General features: G+C 33.4%; 1 protein-coding gene across 1 annotated transcript in view; it reads left to right on the plus strand.

Annotated features, from left to right (window-relative positions):
• LOC129228211 (uncharacterized) overlaps positions 1–12,563 on the plus strand; it is a 192,646-nt gene extending 180,083 nt beyond the window's left edge. Inside the window, exon 14 of the mRNA XM_054862878.1 lies at positions 10,218–12,563. Within this exon, the coding sequence (XP_054718853.1) occupies positions 10,218–12,562 (2,345 nt within the window). The 3' untranslated portion in view covers position 12,563. The remainder of the gene's footprint in view (positions 1–10,217) is intronic.
• Positions 12,564–13,532: the final 969 nt, after the last annotated feature.

Here is a 13,532-nt window from a genome sequence, read left to right on the forward strand (position 1 = left end):
AAATTGAATAAGAGTTGACGACGCATTCAGTTAGTTGTACTCAATCTATATGCTTGGTCTTGCATTTTTTTTATTGTCCCTCTAGTCAGTTAAGCAACTTTTCCCTTGTTTTATAATGTCATAATATTGCTTTTATCATAAGTAATAAAATATGACTTAGTAGTCGATTGCTATCATGGTAGTTCAGTGCAAAGAAAATTATTTTTGTTACTATAATGTACAGCCTAAATGAATGCCAACGAACTATAATGTACAGTACAAATGAAAAAAAAAAACAATCTTAATTAAAATAATTAAAAATATACCTAAAACACCTTCAAAAAAGTGCTACAAATAACTTATGTTTTTACTGCAATAATAACCGTTTTTTTTTTCACTTTGCTTCCAGTTATCATATTATAAAGTATGCGAGTAAGCATAATAAGTCTATTTGCAAATCTATAACTCTTTTATGGTAAGATTTTGATCATAATAGTTTTTTAAATAGTATCAGACGTCCCTGGAGGAAAGTTTAAACCCGGATATGTTGATTGAATTGAAAACTAAATAGTTCATTTTACTCTTTTGAAATACGTATTGTATTCTTGAAGAGAATTTGCCCATACTTCTGTCACTTGATTGTGAAAATATACATACTCTAGTTTGAAATGCAGACAGTAATTTCTATACTGACCCTCAGTGCACTGAGATACAGGACCCTAAAAAGTACACATTATATCATATTTTGATGACAAAACTGTTATTTTTTCTCAGCAGTGAGCATTAATCATGCATTTAATGAGCTTATTTAATGATTTTTATGCATCACTACACAAATTGTTCGAAAAAACTATGGTTTAACCTCAGCGCATGTAACCAAGAGGCCTCAAACATGACACATTTTCACTTTCTTCGGCACAATTTAGCCACCCCTGCTATTGAAGGTGAGTCATAAAATTTATGATATATTTCATTTGAGGCACTAAATATCAGGTTGTAATCACAAAGATTACTTTTGCTGATGCTCAATGTGTAGAGATAATTGAATGTTAAAAAATGTTGATTTGAGAAACACACCTAGTTGGGACCAACTTTCGGATTTTTTGTGGGTCACAAAAATTTTTTTTGGAAGAAAAGAAAAAATACCTGTCATCTAAAATCATTCGAAGAAACCAGCAGACCCCGAAGAGTTCCTATTTTTTCTACTTTTTAGAGCTCGCTCCTTATTTTCCTACTTTTTCCTTTTTTTTCCTACTTTTTCTTTCTTTAGTATAGCACTTCTAATAGTGCATTTTTTCTTATTTTTACAATGCTGCACTGATAATTTTCTACATGTTTCAATTTTAAAAAGCAAAAGAAACAAGCTAATCCTAAGTTTTTAATTCACTGACTGCAGTAATTTCTGGAAGGAACACTGTGGCGTCTGCGTGTTTAAAAGTTAAATATTCATAAGTGACTTTTAAGCAGGGCTGTGGAGTCGGAGTCGGAGTCGAAGAGTCGGAGTCGGACTGATTTTGGGGTAAAGGAGTTGGAGTCGGAGTCGTTAGAAAACATGCCGACTCCGACTCCGACTCCGGGTTTCTTTTTTTCTTTCCTTTTCCCTGACTCTCCTTGCATTTTTTAAAAACGGACTACCAATTGGTTCGATTACATGTATAAAAAGATACTAATAAGGAAATAACTGCCATTATGGCAATCAGCTAGCTTGAGTGCTTATCGAACTTTCTGTAGCTGTCCCCTAGTTTGCTTGCTTTTTAACTTAACTAATAGCAACTGTCAGCAAACGGTTTTGTTGCCTAACATTTTCAAGTAATCACTTTCAAATAAAAATAGAAATATAGTGTTTTGTTCGATCTCAATTATAAAATAGTAAAAGAAACGTAACAAATTAGTAAATTGAGGCCAGTAGCTAAGGTTGAAGCGTTTAAGGGTAAACGGCAAATTCAAAGAAGTTCTGGCGCGAAAGTACGAATCCAAAAGATTCGATGAAATAATCTAATGTTTTTTTCTTTATTAAGAATATTTCTATAAGCTTGGTTCTCTCTAAAAAGTATGGAATAAAATAAGTGTAAATGATTTCTTGATTACAACACTCAATAATTGCAGTTAATCTTAAAATCTTCATATTAAGGTTAATTCAAAGCAGCCAATAAAATTTAAATTAAAAATTTAGCGAAGAAGAAATATAGGTATAGTAACCGCTATTCGTACAAATTTATATACCGCCGCATTTTGTGTAAAATTAGCTCCTGACGTATGTGTGCCCTATTTTCGTTGAAATTTTATTGATAAAATATAATTTAAAATATATTCGCAAAAATTTTCAGAATTAAAGTATTTGTATTTTTTATAAACTCTGAAATCAACTTTGGGTGTCATCTACCAGATGGATGTCACCCGGGGCGAACCACCCCCTCTCAAGAACTTGGATTTAGAAAAAAAGCTTTTTTTCTCTCAAGTTACAGCTTTAAAAAATTGAAAGCACACGATTTGATCAATATCTATTTGCTAAACATTAAAGGGGGGCAAATTACAGATAATCCTTTTCAAATTTTTTAAAAGGGAATTTTTAAGTCATCTCACTTTTTAACTCGTAACTATTGGAAAATTTGATCTTTAAATTGAATTTCTAACGTTGTACGCGTCTTAGGTTTACAATAAAAAACAAAATGCGAAATTTTCATAAAAAGGAATTAATATTTCAATCTCTGTTTAGAGGTTTTCCCCCTTCCCCTGAAGAGAGCGAGGGAGTTGAAAAAATACAATTATTATTATTTTTTTAATCCGGAGTTGGAGTTGGAGTCGGGCGTTTCAAAATCCAGGAGTCGGAGTCGGTCATTTTCCTTCCGACTCCGCAGCCCTGCTTTTAAGCCTTTGCGGAGTTTATGACCGACCTTTCTTTTTATCGCCCCGACTTCATTCCTACTGTTTTAACGAAACAATAAAGAAACAGATACTGGCCCATTCTGATGCAATTATATATTATTTATCCCTCAATTCGAAGCTTTAAATAAAGTAAACGGCCGACTGTCCAAAAAGTGCGGGAAAAGCAGAATTTCCTATTTGCCAATTTTTTGTATAGTTGATTGCAAGTGAAATGGAGCTCTGTTTAAATAGAAAGGCAATGAGAAACCATAAAAGGAACGTAAAGAAATAAAAAATGTGTACACTGTACATATTTTATTGATGTTAGTACAAAATAAAGGGCACAGGTAACAGAAATTTGCAAAAACGGATCGCTTCAAAAATAATCGCGGAAAGAAAGTTTTTTCCTACATAAATATGATTATTGTTCATTCTAAATAGTAAACATGATTATAAAATTCATAACATTTCGTTTTCTTACCTTGCAAAGAGTGTATTTACAAAAAACACACGACAAAACCTAGATAGGCAAAACGTTCTCGATTTTTGGAGAAAAATTAAAAATCAATTTAAATGCGAGATTCCGTTTTTATTTCTTTACATTTTTAAAAGTGGGGGGATAGAGCCACAAGCAAATATGTACTGTATTTTTTTTTCTTTTTAATGGGTATTTTCTACTCTGATATATCATCAATATCGAGGAGTTGCTCAAAATTTTTATGAGCTGCATTTATGGCATTGCGGCATTTCGGAACATTTAAAATTTTTTTGACAGACTCGTACTCTTTTCGGGGTGCGGCAATTATACCGATGCGGCGTATCTACTGTAAGTTATTGTACTCAGGGCGCCTGATCAAAGGGGGGGGGGAGAAATATATGTTGGCATTTGATACCAGGTTCTCCTCCCTCACTCTGAATTTTGTGAACAATTTCCAAATGAATATTTTTGTCGTATGATGAGGATCGAACGAGACTACATGTCTTCGCTTTTACGCACAGAGACATAGTAACTGATCTTTGCATTTGATAAAAATGTTATGTTGACCATGCATGTATTTTTCCTTTTTTTTCCAGTGACAAATTTTGGAACAAGAACGAGGTAAAAAATTATCAAACCAACAATATTCGTTTTTGTTGCTTGATTCAAATTAAAACTGGCCTGTCATTCTGATTTTCCCCGGGGGTGACTAGTAGAGGTGAATGCAAATTTTATCTGAAAACAACAAAAATCGCACAAACTTTTATAGTTAAGCATTAATTTGCCAAAGACAGTGAGGGGAGAAATTGACCCTACTGACCCCCCATAAATGACGTGCCTGAAACACTTTATGTTGAATGCTAAAAGTACACAACATAATACAAACCCTATAGTTTACTTATTTCGTTATTTATTTAGTTTAATTATTTTATTATAAATTTTATGTCCCATATTTAAGAACAAATTTATTCTAGTTCTACATTTTGAGTCTTTTTCCTTTTTCTTCAAATTCAAACATCTGCCCCTGTTTATGCAAGAATGCATATCAGCTGCTGTTTATTTTTAACCAAAACTAATTAGTTTATGACAGCAGGAGCTGAAAGTGTTGGTACTTTCAAATGATAAATGGATGCTCTGGACGGAATGTTTTCGTTTTTGACAAAACAAATCTTTGACAAAAATGATTTTATTGCACCAAAATATGAGTTTTACTAGTCGACCCGTGCGGAACTCCGCACTGTGCTTCGAATCGTTTCATAAGACATTTCGCTCTTTAAAATTTTCAAAGAAAGAACATTATGAAGAAGAACCGAAAAAAAGTAAGCGCAGAAGAGAACGAAAAAAAGTAAGCGCAGAAGAGAACGCATGTAATTTAAAGACATCAGTAACAAAACCTCGTTAAATACAACGTTGTGATAATTTGATCATCGCTCACCTTTTGGTCGTACATATTTTCAATGCAAATATAAATATCATTAAAAGTGTGGCTGAGTACTGACTCGTGAAAAAGCAATAATTGTGCATGTGAAAAAACAGGTTGTGGCAAATACAGTCCTGCCCATGTGAGCGTCTGACCGGAAAAAAAGAAACATTAAAGAGATATTTATTGGCACGGATTCGAATTGGCGCCAGTCTCATTAACAACCCGACACCCCAACAAACTTAGTATGTGCGCCTTCCTTTTTGAAAGCTATTCATTGAAGGAATGCGTAGTAAAAAACAGCAAAAAAGCTTTTTGCCAAAATAATAATAATAATAATAATAAGATCATGCTTCCATGTTTTGTCATTAAACAGCACGATACGATTTAAAATTGTTCGTAAAGCATGGAATTTGAATAAAGAATGACGAAGATCTCACGTAGCGATTAAAACAAACATTCTAGAGAAGTAATAAATTAGATTGAAAATAAGTGTTTTTATCTTTGAAAATTGAACTATTTCACATAGAAGGTTGCTTTAACCGTTACGGCTTAAATGCCCGCACATGTTTCTCTTTTAATCGAACACTTAAAATTCAGAACCAAAACCAGTTGAATGGAGTCCGTTTTTTAAGTGTAATTTTTCGAAAGTAGACAAGATGTTTTTTTTTTTTTCAGCAGAAAGCAGAGGAGTAGAAAATGATTTCTTGCTAATGAAGTTGATAATAATTTTAATGCTTTATATCGTATTCGCGCGAATAAAAAATTAAAGGTTTACTGGGTGAAACTCGTAGTTTTAATTTGGCGTAGTATTTTTTCATTTGTACAAAAGGTCGAACATTGCTATTAGAAACATCTACATTTCAGCATACAATGAAAATGTTTTTCTGCGCAAAAAGGATTTCCTTTAGGTAATTCTAATACTTTTTTATGCTTACATTTTGCTGAGTGGTCTGGATGTAGTCAAAGCTTAAAAAAAGGGAAAAACACCTTTCGATTAACAGTCAACTTATCCGAATGATTACTACAGCCTGCATAAAGGAGTCAAAACACCAAGTAGCATTCCCACTGCATTTATTTTATTACGTGTGTATGTTATGTGTACATGTAATGCGTAATACTAATATAAATTTGATATTATGTCGGACAGCCCAAGCTTGCCCGAAGTTCAGATAATTTATAGCCGAACGCTCTACCGAAAAAAACTTATCAGTTTAATCGAACAACTAAGTCCGGTGGTTTTAAGCTTTATTAAAATATGAACACACACACACACACACAGGCTTTTTTTTGCCGAAAGCGACGTAAAAAATTGGAAAACTGCATTAGAACTTTACTGGGAAAAAAAAATCATAAGAACTGCAGACATCAAGGTTTTGAAACAGCAAGGGGTGTTTTCGAAAACTTGATTTTTCGACCGTAAGTCTATTTTTTGTCATTAGCCAGCCTGATAAATTTTAAAATGAGAGGGGAATAATATATAAGATAAGATATTGAAGAAAAATGGTTTTATTTTTGAAAATTTTTACAATTTGTTACCGCAGGCTGCTTGAACCGTTATGACTTAGATGGCAACACGTGTTCATCATTTAACAGCACGGTTAAAATACAAAATAAATTAAACTATGCTCTTTTTTAAGCGTAGCTTTTCGAATGTAGTAAAAATGTGATAAGCTATTTGTTTTTTTGCAAAAAGAAGAAAAAATATATATTTTACCCTTCAAATTGAGGTAGTAATTTTTTTATTTGTACAAAGAGTCAAAAACTCATTAGAAGAATATATATTTCAATATACAATTTATTATTTTTTTCGGAACAAAAAACAATTCTATTGTAGTCTGAAATCTTAAACCTGTTACTTATATTTTCGCTTACATAATGCTTTAATTTTCTTTCCAGAGCCAAAGCTTAAAAAGAAAAACGTACACTTCCGAAGTAATTTAGCACAAAGTCACTTCACGTTTTCATATCAGCAAGGAGCGTTTCCTTTTTACTTATTCTATTCCTTCATAGTTGTTATTCCCCTTATTAAGAGTTCATGTAATACGCGATTTTTCTCTAATTTTTTGTTGCAGATTGTCCGGACGTGGGCCCGAACGCGCATTCTCCTGGTTACGAAGAGAACGCTCTGCCGATCAAGCTATTCAGCTCTGTCGGTCATAGCGCAAATTAAAGTTATAAGTTTAACCGAAAACCTCATTCTGGTTCTTTAAAACAGGTTTTTCGACTGAAAAAAACAATTTTTAGACCGTGGGTCTATTTTTCGTCAGTAGCCAGCACCATAAGCTTTAAAATAAGGCGTAAATCAAAGAAATCGATCAAGAATTGAGGAAAATTTGGCGTAGAAACCTAAAACAGGCTACAGAAATAATATATAAGGATTATTATTGTTTTTTTTTTTTTTTTGCAATCGCTATATTGCATTTTATTCTCTCACACTTAAACATTTTATTACTGTATTGTTGAAAACTGTTTCTTCATTTCGATTTTATTTCCATATATCTTTGTTTCCACCAGTTCTTTTTTGATACTGATGATTGTCAGTTTGTTTCTTTCGTTTTGTTTTTGCGTCTCGACCTTTCAATAAATCCCTTTAATACTTCAAAAGTACTGTTAGTTTATTTTTGGGACAGTTTTAAATCAAAAATACTGTCAGTTTATTTTACATTAGAAATAAAATTTACTCTAAATTCGTTTCCTCTTGACATGTGTGTTGTCCCATCTCTTCCTATTTTTTCCTACTTTTTTAAGTGATTTTTTTTCCTACTTTTTCAATTTTTGATTCCTTATTTCCTACTTTTCCCCCCAAAAAACCACTTCGGGGTCTGAACCACAGTTAAATTTTTAGCAAAATCAAAAATGGCATGTATCTGACCTGCCTAACTTATAAAAACTGGATCTTAATATTGTTATTTGCCTTGGAATCGGGGAAATTAAAAATTGTCCGCATAGGAGGGTGTCCGCATTTGAGGGGTGTCCGTTTGGAAGGGTTTTACTGTATATATATTATTTCAAAGTCCTGGTTAAAACTGAAATTTATTTACATGAAAAATTTAAGACTGAAGATAAAATATTTCGACTGCTTTACACCATTTCCAGTGAAAAATGCTTGTTACTGGAACAATTTCCACATTGAAATAAATAGTGTTCTTCCTTTCAAGCATGATTGATAGCTCTTTCTAGTTCTCGGCTGCTTCCTCCTCATACTCTTCCAACATGTTCTATCATCAGCATCAACACCCCTCTAATTTTTAGTTTTTAATTTAAGGCTTTTACAATGTTATCCAATCATTTGGATTTACTTGGAGCAGGGGTGGATACAAGGGGACAGTAATGGGGGTCAGCACCCCCCTAAACCGTTGATAATATTATCCATCCTCATTGTTTTCAAATAATTTATGAATCTCTGCATAGTATAAAATGAAGTCTCCAAAATGCATCTGTGTGTTTGAACGTACAAAACTCGAGAACTACCCGGTTGATTTCGCTGAAATTTTCAGTATATTTCTTTCTGTTTGAAAAAGGTTTGCAGACCAGTTCGAAAAGCATTCGATGAATAGTTCTTTTTTACTCCAATTTAGGCCCAAATTTCACATAAATTCCCGAATATGGGAATGAAAAATAGTTTGCACATATTAATATTATATATCGTTGAAAAGGGTAGAATTTTCCACATTCTAAACCATTTGTTTCAATGCTGTAACTTAATTACTGCGGGAGTTATTTGTTTTTAGCTCGAATTTTTTTAGGCTTAGCTGAAATTTAGGCACTACTTTCTTCATTAAATATATCAATAAAAAGTGAAGGAATTGTGCCACAGTTTCCTTTTTGATACCATTGGAGAAAACAATATTTTTTACTCCAGATCTATCTTTGACCTTTGGTCGAGAAACGAAGTTTCTATCTCCAAAGGAAAAAAGTTACAAGCATTTTTAAATCATGTTCGAAAAATGTCATCTTCATTCAAGTTGTTAACCGTTTTATTTTCATGTTTCCATGGTTACACTTTTTAGATCCATCTTTCTCATTTTGATTCTAAAAGTATTTTAATATCTGTCGTCATTGTTTGGAAGGGAAATTTTGCATGTTTTTTTTTCTTTTATTTAAACCTGATTGTTGAATATACGTCACTTCACACACTTTTTATTTTCAAGGTAGACCCGGCAAAGCCTGGCAACACAGCTAGTTAAATCTAAACGATTGCAGTATTATTTTCTTTTCAATTCATAATTATTTTAAATGTAAATTTTTGCATGCTTCTTTCATTGCTTATAAAATTAATCAGTTAAAGCTGCCTTATTCCTGGTCGAATTGGTGCTTTTTACTGACACCCAAGCACAGCATCAGATTTATTTCATTCCCAAAACCCTATATTCTTCAGCATGACCCCCTCCCCCTCAAATGGTAGTATGTATCTGCCCCTTGCTAAGGGTCCCGCATGTTTATTTCATAGATTTCACATCGAGTTGCTTTAATTTATCATGAAATGTGAAATTTCCATTAATTTGCTTTTATCCTCATTCATAATGAGGCCCACGTTTGTAGCACGGGATTTGAGAGCTGAAAAAGCTTTTATTCTGCAAATATCATAGTTATCAAAAAGGATGAAACTAAATTCATAGATAGTGGAAGAAAATCTTTGCTTCCAATGCCTAAGTTCTGAAAACCATGTATTTCAAGAATGCTATAACTCGGAGGTCCATTTCAAGGTTTTGAAAATGTCAATCAGGTTGCATCCTCAATGTCAAAATATTGTTGTCATTCGAAAATAAAATCCTGGATGCAAATAATAGTATTCTTTAGAGATTTTTCCTTTTAACTTTCATTTTGTAAAAGTTTGTTCTTGTCCCTTCTTGGGATAGGTAAAAAGTAAACCCATGTTTAATGGTATTTTATTACTTTGGTCAATGCAATTTTTAAAAAACGTACCTTTTTGTTTACTTGGATAAAAATGAGGAGCAGGGGTGAAAGTTGCATAAAATACGGATATTTTTTCGAATAGAAGGATGGTGTGTCCTAAATTTAGTATGTATGAAGATGTAAAAGGATTGATTACAGCACTTCAGTAACATCATCCCTTTTTGCACACTTATTGTAAAAAGAATTTTTTTTTTTTAATAAGTATAAACACATTGAATAATAATAAGAATTTTTTTGAGGGAGGAATAAAGTTAAAGAATTTTATACTCATCATTTGGTAATGAGAAGCGTTTTCTTTCAATTTTGATTATGAAATACAACTTAAATAAGGCAAAATCTCATCTGAACTTCTTAAATTTAACTCATTCACTGATTATTTTATACTTTTTATCTTGATCTGTCTCACTCTGTTTCGATTATTTTATTTTAAATAGTTTTAAGAAATACCTTGCTACATTTCTAGCCAATTTCTTCTTGAGAAAAAAGTAAACCTGTTTTTTCCTAATATCTTATAAATGCATTTTATTGTTTTTATTTATTTATTTATTTTTTTAGGTGGTTCTAAAAAGATTTCTAGGATTGGACAAGAAAAAAGCTCAAAATGTTCTTTGAACTTGTCGGACAACATATCCGTTTCAGCATTGAGTAGTGATTTATTACATTGCAGACCTAAAAATTATTCTGAAAGTAGTAAAAGCACAGAAATTCTGAATGTTGACAGTACGATTCCCCGCGTTTCATCAATTAAAGATAGAATAAATGAGCTTGAACTGCAAGTTATTTCAACTAGTGATAAGTTAACAAAAAGTGAAGTGAAATCTCCAACATCTCAGAATCGTTCCGGATTTGTATTCAATCTAGCCAACCAGTTCGAATCGGGTTCTAAACCATCTTCTCCGGTCGATGAAGGATTGGTCATGAAACAGCTACCCGACGACGAAATTGTGGAACCAGTGTTGTCGCAAACGAAGCTTCCCGCATGTAAACATCATGCCGTTTTAGTAAAACCCTCTTTGTGGCCAGATGAGAGCGTATCTTCTGATCCTTTGCATTTTAACGAACCTAAAGCTTCTGTTCATCCTATCAGTAGTAGTACTTTTGAGAGTAAGAATAAAATTTCTTTTGCTGACTCTAGTTTGAGTAAAAAACTGTCAGCAGAACCCTGTGATATCCAATCAGCACAAAGACTACAACCTAGTGAAGGATCTCAGAACTTGTTTAAAACTAGTCAATCTGCCTTCAAGCCGTTCGATGCGTGCACGAGTCCTCCAAAAGGGTCACTCAATGAAAAAGTATCAAATCAGCCCAGTACATTTAGTTGTTGCCAAAATACTCGTTTCCCAAATTTAGAAAGGAAAATGATCGATAAAAGTTCTGTTCTAAATTTGGAAAAAAGTTCTAAGTATTCAAATATTAAAGAAACCAACCAAATCATGGAAGCAATTCCTTTCGTTAAAAGTACTGTGAGGAACCAGGAGGGAACATCATTTGTACAAAATACTAAGCCTCCTATAAGAGCACCTATTATTGGATGTACGAGCAAGAACGACACATTCAACATACAACCTAAAAGTAATCATTTCTATGATAAGGAAGACATACCTTTCACCCCTGGCAAAGTAATGCGTACTAAGCAAAAAATAGAAGAAAAGAATTTAACCCGAACGACGTCTTTCGACAGTGGATTCCCGCTTCAAACGAGCTCCGTGCCGTCCACACCGCCAGAATCGGAACTCGGAATCGGAAAGCTGATTCGCCGCTCACACAGCCTGCGGAATGACTGCAGACCGTCTGTGCCGTTCTGCGGGAAGTGGTACCCGCTCCCTGCGCTCGCTTCCACGATACCTCAGTCTTTCAAAACCTTGACGGAACATCGCTTCAATCCACAAGACAACAGTATGGTGTTGAGCGTTAGCACGCCATCTGTAGTGGAAGCAGTCAACAAGGTCATCTGTGGGACGCAGGAAATTTTAACCAGTGCCATTCATTTCATGCCATCTGAAAAGGTGTCTTCCAGTTCTGACTCCGATTTCGATTTCGGTAGTGCCAGTTCTCTGCCCGATATCGGTACAAAGGAAATCGCTTACGCTAGCAAGATTCCTCCGACGCAAAGCGAAAGTCCCGTACCCGGTCTCGTCAGACAGCAACGGGAAATCTTGGAAAACAAGGTGATAAAAACTATCACCGAGAAGTGTAACACAGAGTCCACTAAGTTAAGAAAAGAGGCATCAAAAATAATGTCTTCTGAACAAGAAGGTAATCTAGTCCCTTCGGATGCATCCAAGCAAGAAGATATCAAAGAAAGTGGCATCGTTAAACGGCTCAAAAAAGAACTCGAGGCAAAATCAAGTTCAGAATGTGTTAAAAGGGATAAAACCACAGAGTTTGAGGATTTAGATCTTCCCGAGTCTAAATCTTTGACCAGTGTTTTACCGACCGTCGATAGAAAAATAAGTCACCTGAACTGTGAGGCTACTTCAGAAAATATAGCTTCCCTAGTACATCCTTTGTCTTCCTCTCTAGAAAACAAAACAACATTTGACCAGCAAAAAGCACCACCCACGCCGCATCGGAAAACCAGTTTAGATTTTACTCTTTTGCAAAGGAAACTTCCTCTTAGTATCAAATTTGGTACACCTCCTACTATACCACCTATCAAACCTAATAGTAGGACTAATAAACTGGAATGCAAACGTTCATACGAAGCACCAATTACTGAATGTGAATGTTCCTTGCTGAAATTGCCTGCCAAAACACACACATGTATTTCAGAAATCCCCCCACCACCTCCTTTACCGATCGGATTGCCAAAAAAAGTGCGCAAACAGCAGGGCAGCACACATCCATTAAGTAAATTGATCAGGCAAAGGCATCCTAACCCCCTATACAATACAATGTAAATAATTAATTTGTCTTAACATTCAGTATAAATTTTTTTTTTTTTTGGAGTACATTATGTATTTCATAATGAAAATTGTGATTCTCCAAACTATCAAATAAAAACGTTAAAATGGCAAAAATTCACAAAAAGGCAAAATTTGCATTTGATCTGATACCATATGCTTGATGTACATATATTTTTATTTTATAATTTAACAATTGAACCATTTTTGTACTTCAAAAGTCAAATATCTTTGTATGATTTCAAGAATGAAAATATAGCAAAAGATATTTCAAAGTAAATTTTTAAATCAAAGTGGCTTTCATGCTCCTTAAATGTGTACAGAATGAAATAAAACAGAAACAGCTGGACACACAGATTGCTCACACAGAGCTTGTATTTCATTATTTTTTAAAGTGCCTTTGGTAATGTTATACATCATATGATTTCTATTAATGGCTATCTTTCCCACCAAGCAGTATGCATTGTTTTAAAATGTTTCAGTTAATGAATTATATGAAATGATCAAAGTTGTGATATTCAATTTCAAGATTTGGCCATTTTAAATATTTATTTCATTTTCATTTTTACATACTGTAATCATAAGTTTTACAAGAGTTCAATACTGTACCCGAAATACATTTGGTCATAATTTAATCTGCTTTTTATTTATATCTTGTAATTTATTAATTTGTCTTGCCTATGCTTTAAAAAATGAGGGGGGGGGAGGAATTGGCTTGAATGTAATTGAAATAGATGGACTGATTGTCTTACAGTATGAATAATATTTATTCTTGAAATAGAGAGTAGGAAAGTAAAAGAGAAAACATGAATTTATATAATGTACAGATTTTGCGGCTTTTATGCAATGCCTTTTAAAATGGTCTATATGTATGTTTTTGTTTGTGAGAAAATGAGAGATTATTTAAAAGTTATTAAAATAAATTAAAAAGCTCTTGTTCAACTTTATTATTAAGGCAGTCATTTCA

Source organism: Uloborus diversus, chromosome 1, assembly GCF_026930045.1.
Source record: "Uloborus diversus isolate 005 chromosome 1, Udiv.v.3.1, whole genome shotgun sequence".
In the NCBI taxonomy this organism is placed as follows: domain Eukaryota; kingdom Metazoa; phylum Arthropoda; class Arachnida; order Araneae; family Uloboridae; genus Uloborus; species Uloborus diversus.